The sequence below is a fragment of the Myxocyprinus asiaticus genome, chromosome 43 (genome assembly GCF_019703515.2).
Source record: "Myxocyprinus asiaticus isolate MX2 ecotype Aquarium Trade chromosome 43, UBuf_Myxa_2, whole genome shotgun sequence".
Taxonomy (NCBI): domain Eukaryota; kingdom Metazoa; phylum Chordata; class Actinopteri; order Cypriniformes; family Catostomidae; genus Myxocyprinus; species Myxocyprinus asiaticus.
This window is the reverse complement of record NC_059386.1, coordinates 7634976-7651562: the sequence shown is the minus strand read 5'-3', so window position 1 is coordinate 7651562 and position 16587 is coordinate 7634976. Positions and strand designations below refer to the sequence as shown.

The following is a 16587-nucleotide window of genomic DNA, read 5'->3' as shown; positions in this document are numbered from 1 at the left end:
GCCACATTAAAGGGTCTTACGTGTTTGTCAAGCCCGTCTGAGCTTTCTCCTTGCCAGGTTTCAGCACCAATGTAACAAAGTTCACAAGGTGGGCAAGGAGGAAGCTGGGCTTTTCAGCAGCTCCAACACATATTGCTTTTCAGCATTACACCATCGACACAGCTTCTTGCATCTCTCTCTCCCGTCTGCCACTGTCTCCTCTCCTTAAATACTCCCGCCGCCCCTCACTGGAACTTGAGACCGGTGTGGCACATAGGTGGACCTCATTCACCACTTATCTTCACAGTCTTGCCCTGCTTCCCACACTCATTAAAATATTTTTCACACTATGTTTTTTTCTTTTATTTGTCTTCTAACAGTGTCCAACATTGTATGTACATGTATCACAGGAGATTTAAGAAAAACATCCCTTTGTCTTGCTAAAGCTTATTTAATAGCTAACATTTTACGTATCCTGAAGTCATACAATTTAATATTTTCACTCTTTTTGTGTTATTTGGCAAAATTACAGCTTGATTGGTAATGACACCCAATAAAATTTATCTGCTTACAAGTCATATTTACCCTGAAATTTTATATTCCATCAAAACCTTCTCTGCAGATACTTTTGTTGAGTCTGTACAAGGACACACTCGATATATATATATATATATAGTGCTCAGTCGATTAAAAAATTTAAATCACAATTATTCGAATTTATTTTTATTTAATAGCTAGCGATTAATTGCAGATTTTGAAAGTGCTGAAATTTGATACTACATATACTGCTTTTCCTATCAAAATGCATTTATTTCCATCTTAAGAAAGAAAAGAAAATGCAACAATATAATGCTTTATTAACATTTTCCAAACAAAACCTTCCACAGTATAAAGATTGAAATGCACTAAAATAGCATCAATTCAAGTAACACTAAACATTTCCCAAACATTTTACTAGGTACATCTGTACACCTACTTATTCATGTGATTATCTAATCATCCAACCGTGTGGCAGCAGTGCAATGCATAAAATCAGGCAGATACCATCAACCATCAGAATGGGGAAAAAAATTTGAACTCAGTGATTTGGACTGTGGCATGATTGTTGGTGCCAGACGGGCTGGTTTGAGTATTTCTGTAACTGCTGATCTCCTGGGATTTCACGCACAACAGTCTCTAGAGTTTACTCAGAATGGTGCCAAAATAAAAAAACATCCAGTGAGCGGCAGTTCTGCCAATGGAAATGCCTTGTTGATGAGAGAGGTCAATGGAGAATGGCCAGACTGGTTCGAGCTGACAGAAAGGCTACGGTAACTCAGATAACCACTCTGTACAATTGTAGTGAGCAGAACAGCATCTCAGAATGTACAACACGTTGGACCTTGAGGTGAATGGGATACAACAGCAAAAAACACATCGGTTTCCACTTCTGTCAGCCAAGAACAGAAAACTGAGGCTGCAGTGGGCACAGGCTCACCAAAACTGGACAGTTAAAGACTGGAAAAACATAGCCTGGTCTGCTGAATCTTGATTTCTGCTGAGGTACACAGATGGTGGGCCCACAACAGCCTCAGCTTTCTGTTCTTGGCTGACAGAAGTGGAACCTGCTCCTGACCCGCATTTGAATGATTTTATGCATTGCACTGCTGCCACACGATTTGCTGATTAGATAATCGCATGAATAAGTAGGTGTACAAGCGTACCTTATAAAGCGATCGGTGAGTGTCGTACTGTTTAAAAAAAAATATAGAAATAATTTTCACACAATACATTTTGAAATGGTTTGTATTTATTTCACACTTTGTTTCGATTATCATAGTTTTAAACTTTGATTTTCATAGTTTTATATTGAAAGTCTGGTTCTGGGTCAAGGCTAAAACGTAAAATCCTATACATAAAAGACATCTGAAATGTACCAAAAATAAATGATGAAGTTTTGGTAAAAAGTTTTAAATTCAGTTTTAATGAGACACTCCAATTACAAAAAAAGACAAAAGTTTAAATCAGTTTATTTCAACCCCTAAGACATGAATGCCTCCAAAGTTGAAGAAGCGCCCATGTACTGTACGATGGCACTTTGGGTTAAATGCTGTAAGTACTGTTAAAATTGTAATTTTATCATAATTTGAGCTTCATAAACTGGAATAAATCATTTATGCAAGCAATGCTGATGTGAACAATGTTAATGTGAAAGGTTGGAGTCAGTAATGAAAAGGTTACTTTTAAAAGTAGTAAGTTATATTATTAGAATTAAGACAATAATGTAACTAATTATTTAGTCTCAATTAGTGGTTGACCAATGTATTGCCAATTCAGTCTTTTTGCGATTGCTCAGGTGCACATACTGTGTGTGGTTACTGGATTACTGTGTGCGCTTAAGTATTTCTTCCTTTTATTATTATTATTTTTTTTTTTACAATTTATTTTTGAAAATACATTACCAAAATGAGATAGCTAACCAGAAACCATGGAGAAGCTAGTATCTATTATCTACATTTTTTTTTCCATTTTTTTTTAAAGGTTTATTTTCTATTTTTACAAAGTTAAAGTTTGAAGTGCAATTTAAGTAAAATTTTGAGAAAATATAATACTAAATTACTAGGTCTGTCTATGCTAGACTAGTGTTTCTTCATTAAAAAATTAACTCTGGTTTTATTATGTAAATTGATTAAGTAATTTGTTATTTGCTGCTCTCAAAATCTGATCACACGCCAGTGCATTTAATCCTGAAGTCAAGTGTTTAGCGAAGTTCATTATCTTGCTTGTACCAAATACTTTTGTGCCAGAGATATTTCAAATGACTTCACATTTCCTTCATAACTTCGCAAATTGTCTCGATTGCATTTTTAATTCACTTTAGTTTTGATAAGACCATACCATGCATAGTAAAATAACCATAAAAACCAAGAAGATGAAGAAGATTTTCTCCTAAGCTCTGCATCAATGGTATGAAGCCTTAGATTAAAATTTTCATTAGGCATGTTTACACAGCCACAGTCAGAACAGTTAAGACTAGAAAAGTTGTTTTATCATTCTGTCTGGATAATGACCTTCTGGAAGACTAACAAGAAAAAAGTCAGGTTTAGAGTTGTGTTGAGGTTCATGGACAGACAGTAAATGTATTTGTCTTAATTAGTGGTGCTTTCTAAGCCAGTGGTTATGCAGTTTTTAGTTAACATATAAACTTTATAACACTGCTCTACACTCAAATAAATAACTCTCTGAACTTGATTCAGTTATGGACAGTGGTTCCAAATGTTTGAAATGTGTTGTCTAAATTAAAATGATCAAGTAATTTCAACTTAAGTACTTCTATTAGAGGGAACCTAACTGAATGGAGTAAACCCAACGAAACTTGGGACAGCAATTGCTCAATGGATAAATCAATATGTAGAATACTCAAAATGTATTGCCTCTCAATCTAGGCTCAAGCTCCACTCTTCACCATGATGGAAACCTACAAAACTACAACATAACAGAAATGAATCTAAAGCTCAACAAAACATTAAACAATAAAATGTCTCCCCCTTTATATTCATCTTGAGCAGACACATAAAAACAGTTTATATTAACATTTACTCTCCCTGTCGAGTCCCAAGCAAAGCTTGCAGGGAACTAGAAATCTTCTGCCCAGTTTCAGTTAACCAAACAAAAAAATATTCATGTTGTCCCAATGCACATGGATTAAGTAAAGCTGACAAGACACATTTTCAGTTGATTCAACTCAGTTAATTTAAGATCCCTTGATTTTTTGAGTAATATGAAAATAGAAAGAATGAGTAAAACTGGCAATAGTAAAAGTACTTTTTTTTTATTTATTTATTTTTTATTTTATTTTTTTTGAGTGTATAATGCACAGTGATTTATTATGTAATTCTATTGGTCCATCTTTTTTCCCATGAGTACTGGAGATGCCAGCAGTGTCATTTTGCCCAGTGTTGTGCTCTGTTTCATATGAAAGTACTGCTGACCTGACACCCTGATGCTCGCTGCATGCAGTCTTGTATTCTTTTGGGTGAGAGAACATCTAGTGACTGGTCTACAGGAGGGTTAGAATGCTACACAGGTCCAAGTGGACTCATTGATTGTTCTGTGCTTGGTCGGAATGTCCACCACCTACAGTGCATGTGTGGGTGTGATCATTCTTAGACACAGATGCATGGATCTGAAGATGTCTCTCTCCTCAGAGTGATATGGAACACCTGGCAAAGTCTGAAATTACAAAAGAAAATGGGTGAATTGGTCGAAACCTGTCAAAATGTTACAGTATATTTCAGTATATTTTTTTTATTTTTTTTAAATACAGCCATAATTATTCAACCCCTATTTCATGTAGCTGTTTTTAAATTTGTAAGGCTATAAAAGTAATTGTTTAAAAACACAATGAAGCCTTCACTTTAAAAAGACGTGTTTAAGTTTTAAAATTTAAGTTTAATGTCGTAAAGCAAATATGGTTTTCTATGCAACTCTGGCAAAGAAAAAGGAGCTCTTACAAAAACTAAAAGAGGAGATTTTTTCATTACACCAGAAAGGCATTGGCTACAAGATTTACAAGAGACAAAGTTGGCAGCACCATTTGTGCATTTAAAACGTATTGTACAACAACTAACCTTCCTGGGTGGGGAAGAAAGGAAAACTTCACGAAAGGAAACGTCATGGTTACTTTCGTAACCTTCGTTCTCTGATGGAGGGAACGAGACGTTGTGTCGATGTAGTGACACTAGGGGTCACTCTTGGGAGCCCCAAACACCTCTGCTTTTTTGAAAAAAGGCCAATGAGAATTGGCAAGTGGAATTTGCATGCCACTCCCCCAGACATATGGGTATAAAAGGAGCTGGTATGCAACCACTCATTCAGGTTTTGTGCTGAGGAGCCGAGACCAGGTCCCGGCCATTTCGCGAGGAGCGTGAGATCTGGGTGGGCCAGTGGGGTGCAACTAGGTTGGCCTGCTCCCCGTCCTCCCTGACCTTGCACAGGGTCTGTGCGAGTAAGCTTGCTGGGGGAAATGCGTATTTGCGTAGTCCAGGGGGCCAGCTGTGTGCCAGCGCATCTATACTGAGGGGTGCCTCGGTCAGGGCGTATCAGAGCGGGCAGTGGGAGGATTCCCGGAAAGCAAACAGGTCTACCTGTGCTCGACCGAATTGACTCCAAATCAGCTGGACCACCTGAGGGTGGAGTCTCCACTCTCCCCTGAGGGTAACCTGACGTGACGGCACGTCCGCTGTGGTGTTGAGGTCGCCCGGGATGTGAGTGGCTCATAGTGACTTGAGGCACTGCTGACTCCAGAGGAGCAGACGGCGGGCGAGTTGTGACATGCAATGGGAGCGTAGACGCGAGGGGACAAGGACAGGCTGAAGGGGAGGATCTTGTACTGGTATGCCTGGCCTATGAAGGCAAACCGCAGTAAGGGTCTGTGTCGAGGTAAGACAGAGACGTGAAAGTATGCGTCCTTCAGGTCTACCGCTGTGAACCAATCTAGATGTGGGATGCTCGCTAGAATGCGTTTTTGTGTCAGCATCTTGAACAGTAGTCTGTGCAAAGCCTGGTTCAGTACTCGCAGGTCCAGGATTGGTCGCAACCCACCGCCTTTCTTCGGTACGATGAAGTAAGGGCTGTAGAACCCTTCATCTCGGCTGGAGGGACAGGCTCTATCGTGCCCTTGCACAGAAGGGTAGCGATCTCCGCATCCAAGGTTGCGGCATTCTCGCCCTTCACCGAGGTGAAGCGGACGCCGCTGAACCTGGGTGGGTGCCTGGTGAACTGAATCGCGTAGCCGAGTCAGACGGTCATGGTCAGCCATCGCGATGGTTCGGAAAGCACGAGCCATGCACCCAAACTCCGGGCGAGGGGGACCAAGGGAATGATCACGTCGGATGTACCGGTGGGTGGGGCCTCACGACGGGGCAGAGCTCGAGCCCGTGCTGAGTCCAGGGACATTGAAGCACTTACCTGGCTCCTGCCGCCCACCATAAGATTGGTCGAGGGGGGGAGGAAGAATCTCGTCCCCGTAATCTACTGGAACCAATCCAGTGTGGCCGTGTTTGTGCCACAGCTGGGTGCACAGGGGCGGGGGGTCCGCCGCTGGAGTGCCATACCTGCCAAAATGGGATGGTGGATGGTGGTCATGACAACGACGGTGTGCACCGGATATGTAACTCAGGAGACAAGGGAACCATTCTTTTGTCAGGCCTTTGGGTGCTGCAGCCTCCTGGGCATGCGGCAACAAAAGATTCTCCTCCCGGCCCTCCACCGTGGGATGGAGTGGTCTGTCGACCAGCCCTATAGAAGTGGATCTCCTCATCCCTGGGTCACCCATCTTCCTCGGGTTCTTAGCGGCCGGCCGCAAGACGGGTGGCATCTGCTTCCACGCCGGAGCCGGGCCACAGGGGCGGGCTGCAGCAGAGCCAGTGTTATTGCTGCAGGAGGATGCCCTCAGCAACGAGCAGACAGGGTGCGGGGTCTTAAGCCACGCCGGGGCAGGATATGTTGTAAAACCTCCGTCTGCTTCTTCACCGCCGAGAACTGCTGGGCAAAGTCCTCGACGGTGTCGCCAAACAGGCCAACCTGGGAAATGGGGGCGTCAAGGAACCGTGCCTTGTCCGCTTCTCCCATCTCGACCAAGTAGAGCCAAAGGTGGCGCTCCTGGACCACCAGGGTGGACATCGTCTGCCCGAGAGACTGCGCCGTGACCTCCGTCACCCGGAGAGCGAGGTCGGTCACAGAGCGCAGTTCCTGCATCAATCCCGGGTCAGAACTACCCTGTAGTGTAGTTCTTTTAGCACCTTGGCTTGGTGTACTTGCAGGAGAGCCATGGCGTGCAGAGCAGAGGCGGTTTGTCCAGTGGCACTGTAACATTTGTTGTCATATATGTAACAAGCTGTGAGCTTGTAGCCTCAGCAATCGAGGACAACATCATGCCAATCAGTTTTAAATATTATATTAAGAGATTAATTTGCAGTTTTTACTCATGTTGAGGTGCATGGTGGGAACTTGACATAACATGTCCACTACGTCTTGTTATGGCCAACAAAAATAATTTAGGTTGTCCCAATGCAAATAATTTAAATTGATTGCACACAATGAAATTAAGTTGTGGCAAAAAATAAATAAATAAATAAATTATATATGAATTGTGTTACATTAGCTCATTTTAAGTAACAATTTAATAAGGAGCAAAAATTTAGTTTTTAGAGCAAAGTAGGCCTGTGGAGTTCGCTGCTACAGGAAATGGCTAGCCTGACCATGTGAATGGTACCAAGGATTCTTTGGGTTATCAGGCCATTTTGGCAAAGAATGTAATGCCTTTAGTGCATTAATTGAAGCATGGTGATGACAACAATGCCAAGGATACAGCCAAGTTTTCCAAAGCCTGGTTCAGGGATGGGTCCTGTAATGCCCTTGAATGAATCTCAGTACCTGCATTAAAATCCAATTGAAAATCTTTGGTAGGATTTGAAGAAAGCGGCGTCAGCACAGAAACCAAAGAATGTCAATGAGCCGGAAGCTTTTGCACATGAGAAATAGGTTAAGATTCCTATAAAGAGGTGTCAGAAGCTCAACATTTTTGGGATGTTGGTTAAAGGATGCTCCACAAATACTGACTTTTGAATAATTTTGAATTGACATTTGTGGAGAGTTTGGGTTAAATTAGATTAACCTAATCCTAACTTTATGTTCTCAAATTCATTCAAATGTGCATTAAAAGTTTCTTTGACGGTTTATTGAGGTTTTAGTTAATGTGTTTATATTCACATAACCAGAATGTCTTGCAGGTCTAGGGGGTTGAATAGTTTTGATTGCAACTGTATATATACTGTATATTCCTGCCTTTAACAGTATCAACAACCTTTATTCTTTCATATTGTCTCCTTAAAAAGATTGACTTTGTAAGCTCTTTGAGAACTTCAGAAATACCCTTTATCCTCCGTTTGTTTCTCCTTGTTCTGAAGCCACAATCGTCAAGCTTCATTTCAGAGTGTTTAAACTGTAGGTAACCACTACTTTCATTAAGTGTTTGGAAGCAGGGAAAGTCACATTTAATAAAGGACGCCATTACACTGTCATGAAAACCTTGTTTTTTTCTTTTTTCTTTTTTTCTTTTTCTAGTGGAGCTCATTAGTTTGAGGAAATCAAATATTTGTTTTTTGTTACTGGAGGCACAAAGGCGTCCTGATAAGCCAGGGAGTTAGCGTTAGCGGGCTAATTAGCACGCTGCTCTGTTGTTTGTTAGCGCCACGGCAGCTTTCACCGCTAATGAGCAACTCTTGCTGATGTCACCTTCTAAGTTTGATTTTCTTTGGTAGTATTTCCTCAAGTTTCCTTGAGTATTGATGACCTTTATTTTAACATACATAGTTAACAAATATAACCCTAGACCAGTTAAACTGGTTTAGCTGGTGACTTAAATTGCCAGTTACAGGGATAGTTCATCAACCCTGGTACAATCCATTTTTTAAATCTGACACAAATGAGATTTCTGGTTTTGGAACAACATGAGGAGGGTGAGTAAATGATAACAGAATTTAAATGGGTAACTATTTCTTCAAGGTTCTTTGAGTTTATATGGGACCTACTGCAAGCCACAGCTATCTGCCTTTTAATCATCATCCTGCGTTTTATATTATGAAGCCCATTTTTTTTTTTTTTTTTTTTTTTTTTTCAGATAGAAATTAAATGCATTTCACAATTAATAATTTAATTAGGATGTTGAGACATGCAGGCCTCTTTTATGGATTCATATATTTAGTTGCAGAAACCAGATAAACAGTCATGGCACATTATTCAGAGAGCAAAGCGAAAATTACCAGCCAGTCTCTGTAACTAGTGGAACTTCTCAGCACTGCAATCCTGCTTTTACTGTCCTTGAAGTTGTTTGTTTTATGGCCATTTCTGCACGGTGGGATAAATTGGGAATTGTTAGATTGCTTCTGCAATTTCCAAGCAAGTAAACATGGCTTAACATAGCTGATAAGAAATATGAAGAGTTTAATTGAATAAAACCTCTAAAAGCACACCTTGAATTCAGTTCAGCTTATTACTTTGCTAATCCTATTCAACCTGGCAAGGGCATGTATTCTGATTTAAACTGTGAGTGTCAATTGAAGATGGACCTCCATGATTTAAGGATCTAGAGATGTGTTTTATATCCAGGCCATCTCAATTTTAATGATGACTAAATGTTAAAGTGATAGTTAACCCAAAAATGCCAGTTTTGTCATAATTTACCCACTCTCGTGTCATGACTTTCTTCTGTGAAACACAAAAGCAGAAATTTGAAGAATCGTCACAAGACACTTGATAATCAATGATATCTGATGTTATTGATGTTCAACCTGCGCCATAGCCACAATATTTGATTTGGGAGCTGCATACACAGTTTTATCAATTCTTTGATTTTTAGTCAATTTTTAATCGGCGTTCTCTCCTTAATCCACTAGAGGGCACAATGAATGCATAAACCAACAGAACAGAGACCTAAGGCTCTGTTTTCATTAGTGCGCAAAATCTAAGTGCAGTTTTCATACCAGTGCAAAGCGCAAGTGGGTGTGTGTGGGGGGGGGGGGGGGGGGGTATATGCATGCATTGTATTGTTATGTCAATTAAGTGGTGCAAAGCGCAATTTGAGAAATAGGTCATTGCGCTAAAACGTTTCAAAAGCACGTCTGTTTTCAGCGCTAAGTCTAAACTCAGTTCCTTCATTTGGAGATTGGAGACTTCACCAACAGGTGGGAAAAAAGTAAATTTCCAAACTCTGAAAATGCAGAACATAAAATTATGTTCATGATGATCACTGTTGTAGTCGTTTTATGAAACAAATATTTATGAGATTTGTGTAAAACTATCTTTAGGTCATGGTATATTTTTCAATTATTATAATTATGTTTATATTTACAATAGAGCTGTCAGAATTAACAAGTTAAAGCATGCGATTAATTAAAAAAGTAAATTTTTCTTGAACGCGATTAACGCATTTACCGTTAATACAGCATAAACACTGGTGTGAAGGGCGGAACCTTTGTAATGTGTCCATCCGGAGTCATTACACTGACGCACTCACCACAAACACACACACACACACACACACAAACACACACACACAAAACGGCGCCAGAGCCCTTCTACCAACAGAGCCTCCAAGCTTAGTTTAAAACAGCATAACGCAGTGGACCCATAGACATTATATGGGTGGTACTGTCGTAACACGCTAAAGTTGACCATTACGCTGAGGTTGTTATCTCAGTAAATAAAAGAATCTCTGACAGCGCTTCCCTGTCAATGATAAAATTATGGAGAAAGGAGCTCTTTGCGCTATTGTATGTACAAAACAAGCCCAGATGGGAGTTGTGATAGAAATCAAGTATTTTTAAGCCTATGTAAGGCACATTTTAATTACCACGGAAGCACACCAAATTTTAACTATCACCAAAACACAGAATGAGATGTGCTGGTTTGCAAGCGCTTTTCAGGTGTGTTCAAAGAGGCACTTTGATGTGAATCTTGAACGCAGCTTCACGATTGCTGTAACAAAGTGGATAGCCACAGTCTACCAGCAGAATAATATTGTGGAGGATGAGAGTTTAAGAGATTTAATGCCCATTGCAATTAGAATGCAACCTATGTGGGGACTAGTTCTTTCAATTTGTCAAACTCCCACTTAGACTTTAGGAAACATTTAATGTTACACTTGAATTGGTGATATTTTAGTGCATTTCGATCTTTATACTGCGGAAGGCTTTGTTTGGAAAACGTTAATAAAGCATTATATTTCCCAAGAAATAAATAAAAGAATTTTGACAAGAAAATAACTAAATATAATGTCAAATTTCAGCACTTTTAAAATCTGTGATTAATCACGATTAACTACAAAAAATAACGATTAAAAATTTTAATCGAGTGACAGGACTAATTTACAATTGTATTTATGATCTGTATTGATCTTTTATCATTTGTATTGGTATTTTTCCACTTGTTGTCATAGAGTGATTTTAAGTCACTGCAAAAGGAAGTTGGAGAGAAAATGTTTGGGATTTCATGTTATTTTTATTTTTTATTTATTTTTATTTTTTTTACCACTTCGTATATTTTTGTTTTCATTTGTGTAATTTGAATTGAGTAATATTTTTCATTAAATTTTTTTCATGTTTCAATACATTAATTTAATTTTTCAAAATAACAATCAACTGATTTATGTGAAGTGCATTCCGATACAAACATTGTTAATACTAGCCATGATTTGTGTGTCAGTAGATGAACATTATTAATAATACTTACATTCTCTATAATTTAACAGGGCATAAATCTGAATACTGATGAGAACCACATATTCCATGCATATAAAAGGGCCGTGTCACTGTCATAGAAATATTTCTGTGCAATTTCGCCAAACCAACTTGTGCCTATACTTAGTGCATGCTTGCACGAAAATACCAAAACTTCCTGGCCATGCCCATTGACTTTCCATGTATGACTTATGACATAGCGCTGCACTTAGCGCTAGCGTTCTTAAACTAGGGCCCTTAGTTATATGCAAAAGTGCTTATTCTCAAATCTGATGTAATAAAATAAAACGAAAATGATGCTTCATTCAACAGTTCAACTTATGTTAACATAGTGTTGCAAAGCATTCCAGTACCACGGCACTACCCCAGACTCAAGCTGTATGAACGGTAGTAATATCCAATATAGGGGTGGTGTCCAACTGAGCTCAGTTTTGAAGCTGCATTTGGGTAACTGCCTCATTGCGGTAACAGCATGTATGTGAGACCAGATGGGACTATTTAAACATGACACTAGATGGAGCGCAACAAAATGGAACAGAACGTATGGATCTCGAGACGCGCTTTTCCAAACTGAACTCCTTTAAAATGCTGTATCCGTTTTAAAATGCATTGCTTATGCTGCGATACACTCAAATATGTGCTAGACATGTCTCCCTTTTTATAATCTCGTGCAGGAACGCTACATTTTTAGATGCTATATCAAGTTTAAAATAACTTCAACTTTTTAAAATAGGTCACAAGACTCCTGTGTTCTGTTATATTTGATGTGATAGTATTCACACATGAAAATGATGGTAGTGAGGCTAAAAAAAAAGTCAAATTAGAAAAGATGACATCACTATAATCATTAAATAGACATGGAATGTCTTGTAAAGCTCAGATCACTGAACTTGATATTCTTGGCCATTTCACCAAGAGTTTTTATACTCTTAAACTGTTTACAATAGGAACAGTATTAGAGAATTTAAAACTTACATTATTTTCACTGGCACGGACAAAAATGTCTGCTTACCAGTGATCTCTACATAACTTCTTACAGCATTTAAATAAACCCTGAGAGACGAGCGGCAAATATAAACCAGGAACGTCAACAAAAACTAGACGAAACCCAAGACGAGCCAAAAGAGGAGTGTGTTCATGTGAATGCTGGGAAGTAAGACCCCGATCCAAACCCAATAACATCCCAGCTAGCATGAGGCAGACGAGAAAATGTCAGCAGAGGAAATTAACAGCCGTTTCATTGGAACAGACAGGATAAAGCTGATCTAACTTGCATGATACGCTTTTCATTCATTACATGGGGATAAGCGAAGGAGATCTTGGATTGGGCGCACGGCCAAATCGCTGGTTCTCACAGCCATTTTATAACTTAATATGCACTGTGATACCTTGCAACAGATTTCTCACATGCCAATGGCATCCAGACATTTGCACGCCTTGATATGTTGGCTGGGTTGTTAATTAAAGGAATAGTTCGGCCAAAATTGAGAATTTTGTCATCATTTACTTTTCTCTGGTCTCGTTCCAAACCTATATGACTGTCTTTCTTCTTTTTGGAGGGCTTTAGCGTGGGCCCAGTGCTGTGGTTTCGCCTATATGTCTTTGATGTAGCCACAGACACTTTCATTTGCGAGATGGATGCCAAGTCATTTTGATTGGACTGAATAGTGCACCCAGTCATTTTTGTGTTATTTGAGGGATTGTGAGAATGACACATGTTTAGATATTCCAATTGGCTTTTTTTTTTATCCATTTAATCTGTTGCTTAAAATGAAACACATAGTAAACTTAATGAGCTGTCACATGCTAAATCTTAACATATTGAAAGCAATGACTGAACTGTCATTTCTTTGCAAAGTTTCCATCTGTTAAGTCAATAAAGGCTATGGATGTGTATCAAAAACATGAATTCAATTTTGACCCCATTTGACCCCATACTGATTCTTAATACACTTTCCTGGTCTTATTGTACACCATTCACATTATTCCAAATAATCTTTCATCAAAAAGTTCCCTCTGAAAGACATTAAACGAAAAGTAAAGTAAAACGAAAAAGAAATTCTTCATTCAACAGCTCTTATGTTAACTTAGTGTTGCACAGCATTCCAGTACCACGGCACTACCCCAGACTCAAGCTGTATGAATGGTAGTAATATTCCAATATAGAGGTGGTGTCCAATTGAGCTCAGTTTTGAAGCTGCATTTGCGGTTCAGACTGTACCTCACTGCAATAACAGCATTTATCTGAGGCCAGTGCTGTGATGGGGCTGTTTAAACATGACACTAGATGGAGTGCAACAAAATGGAACAGAACGCATGGATCTCGAGACACGCTTTTCCAAACTGAACTCCTTTAAACTTGATACAGCATTTTAAAATGCATTGCTTATGCAGCTAGACACTCATAAAAGAGCATGACGCAATAGCAAAAGATCTCCACCAAACGTTTTTTTTTTTTTTTTTTGGTGTGTAAATATGTGCTAGACACGTCTCCCTTTTTTATCATCTCGTGCAGGAACGCTACATTTTTAGATGCTATGTCAAGTTTAAAATAACTTCAACTTTTTAAAATGTGTCACAAGACGTATGGCATGTGTATCAAATGTGTATCAAAACATGAATTCAAATTTGACCCCATACTGATTCTTAATACGCTTTTCTGGTCTTATTGTACACCATTCACATTATTCCAAATAATCTTTCATCAAAAAGCTCCCTCTGAAAGACGTTTCGACTGACATCAAGTCCCGTCCTACATGTTTTTCTTGTTTAATATTTTATTTCACTCTAAAAGACATTTCATTACAGAAGTAAAATGGGTTGCGAATGCCATTCCATGTTGAGTTTAGAGTTTGACATTTCAGTATGAAGCTAAATTTAAATCTGGAGATGATACTGTCGCAATGCTGTTATATTGCAGTGTGATCTTTGTGGTAACAGTTCTGATGTGTACTTTAGGAGCCCCAACAGGAAGTCATCTACAGGAAGATATGAGCCACTGGCAGCTACATGCACACTATTACCCTCCTCTACTGCGATCCGCCTCCATCCGCAAGTTTATGGTTGGCTATGAGATGCTCGCTAATGAACAGAGAGATCTGACACCTGAACAGGTATGCTTTCTGTTTTTCGTCACTGGATAATTTTGTGTCTAATAGTATTTGTATTTTTTATTAGTTGTTTTTCTAGATAGACTTTATCTATTTATATATAAATAAATAATTCATATTATACATAATGTACAAGGATAGCAGTGTTTCCTCCATTTTCACACAAGTGATCCTATTCCACCAAAGACTCCCACTAGGACAGTAAATTAATTAATTAATTAATTATTGCACAAATTAATCACAAATATTAACCAATATTAATATCATAAATTGCATTAATATAATAAATATCAATTAATAAATATTAATACTTTAATTAGAGAAAATAATGATAATAAATCAATAATAAATCATTCTAAATATGTTTTGTTTATAATTTAACTGTTTATTCTGTGTGCATGCACACACTTACTATACATTAAAAAATGACTAATAAAATGTACTTAATTTTGTTTTTTTACGGTTTTGTTCAGTTTTTCTAAGTAAAATCTTCTTAACTTCATGACATAATGTTGATTAAACCGAGTAAATTTAACAAACATTTCAGTTAATACAGTACATTTTACTTACAAATCTGATGTATATGATACTTAAACTTTTCATTAACATTTATTTAGAACATTTCATATTTTGAACTTTTGTTATGGACACTTGTTTAATCATGTACCACATCACATACGAACACCTTCCACAAGGAAGCTCAATGTATTACTGCTAATAGCAATAAGATGTAAGGCTACGCATCTAGACCGCCACACTTGGTGCACAAAACACGATGACGGTAACAATCAACAGATCATTTTTTTGATCGTGAACGGTTCATTTTGAGTAGAAAATTAACTTCAGACTTCACAAAACAACAAGTTACCAAATATAACAACAAAACCAACAATAAAAATGGTGTAAATCAACTTGCAAACAGTGAAACCATGCAAGCTCATTAATTATTCAAACCCAGAGTAAAATGTACTTATTTTTATTCATCTGTGAAATTTACTCGAATAAGCCTGTAAATATGACCAGGTTTTCTATTTTAGGACTGATACATGATGACACATTATAGAGATAACAAACAATCATGAATAATATTTACTTACAAGCTAGAGCATTCATTTTTACATGGTGTAAAAAATGACAATTTCAAGTTCACGCTTTAACTTATTCACTGTAGAACGTACTTAATCTTTTCTGCTATATATAATTCACCACAACATCATCTCTTTTTTTTTCTTTTTTCTTCTTCAGTTTATCTCTTAGTAAGAGCTAAGTAAGCTGTGTGCTCGCTGTGTCTGGCTCACTTAATCTGTGGTCGACTGGCTTGGAGAAGAAACTAAAATAGTAAACAATTTAATGTTCAGGTCAGGTTTGGCCTTAAATTTTGACAGTACTGGTCATGTTGGGTTGGGTTACAGAGTCTCATTTATGGGGCACCAGGTTCGGGCTTCAATTTAATGACTTTGCAAACCCCTAGTCTGTATTCTTTTCCCGTGTCGCCAGTATTTATATCTTTCCACTACATTTAGATTTTCCACTAAGCCTTATCTTAACAATTATTTATAGTTCAACACCCAACTTGTATTTAACTTCTTTCCTTATGGCAAGTTTTTATGACCTAACAATACTCCATCACATTTCTCCAAAAACATAGATTTTAAATGGCTTTGAAGCTGCTGTCAGATTTCTTTTTCTTTCTTTTTTCTTCTTCTAATAACTGGCTAGTGAAGTGGCTTTTTTGTTTTTATCTCAAGGTTTCAACACAAGATGCTTAAGCCCTCTTAAAGTTCTGAGGGCCATCATAACGTCACGCTTAACACTTTGTGACTTCTTACTGCAGTCATTGGAAGAGAGCGCGGTTAGTCTAATCCACAGTAACCTAGTTACCATCCACTTTGTTATTGACAAAGTGAAAATGTTTTTTAAAAAATGTGAAATTTGCTGTCTTCTGCTTGTTTCCATTCAAATGGCCTGTTATCGATAAAAATGGTGTGCATGATGATGTCATGCTTAAAAAACTACTTTGTCGCATAAGTTTTGGTTTATCGAAAAAGAAGTCTGCCCTTAAGCCATTTCCATAAAGAAATGTGTGTTTATCGCTAATTGTGTACCTTTCGCCTCCCAGATGTCCCTATTTTCTTTCTTTGTTATATGGGGAGATTATTGAGACAATTCATTGAAATTAGCCAGCTTACTGCCATTTAAATTTCACAAATAAATACAAT

At 38.2% G+C, this 16587-nt stretch overlaps 1 protein-coding gene across 1 annotated transcript in view; it reads left to right on the top strand.

Moving 5' to 3' along the window:
• The window catches only part of galt (galactose-1-phosphate uridylyltransferase), a 196437-nt gene that overhangs the window by 167024 nt on the left and 12826 nt on the right, over positions 1–16587 (top strand). Inside the window, exon 10 of the mRNA XM_051684822.1 lies at positions 14217–14371. Coding sequence (XP_051540782.1) covers positions 14217–14371 — 155 coding nt within the window. The remainder of the gene's footprint in view (positions 1–14216; positions 14372–16587) is intronic.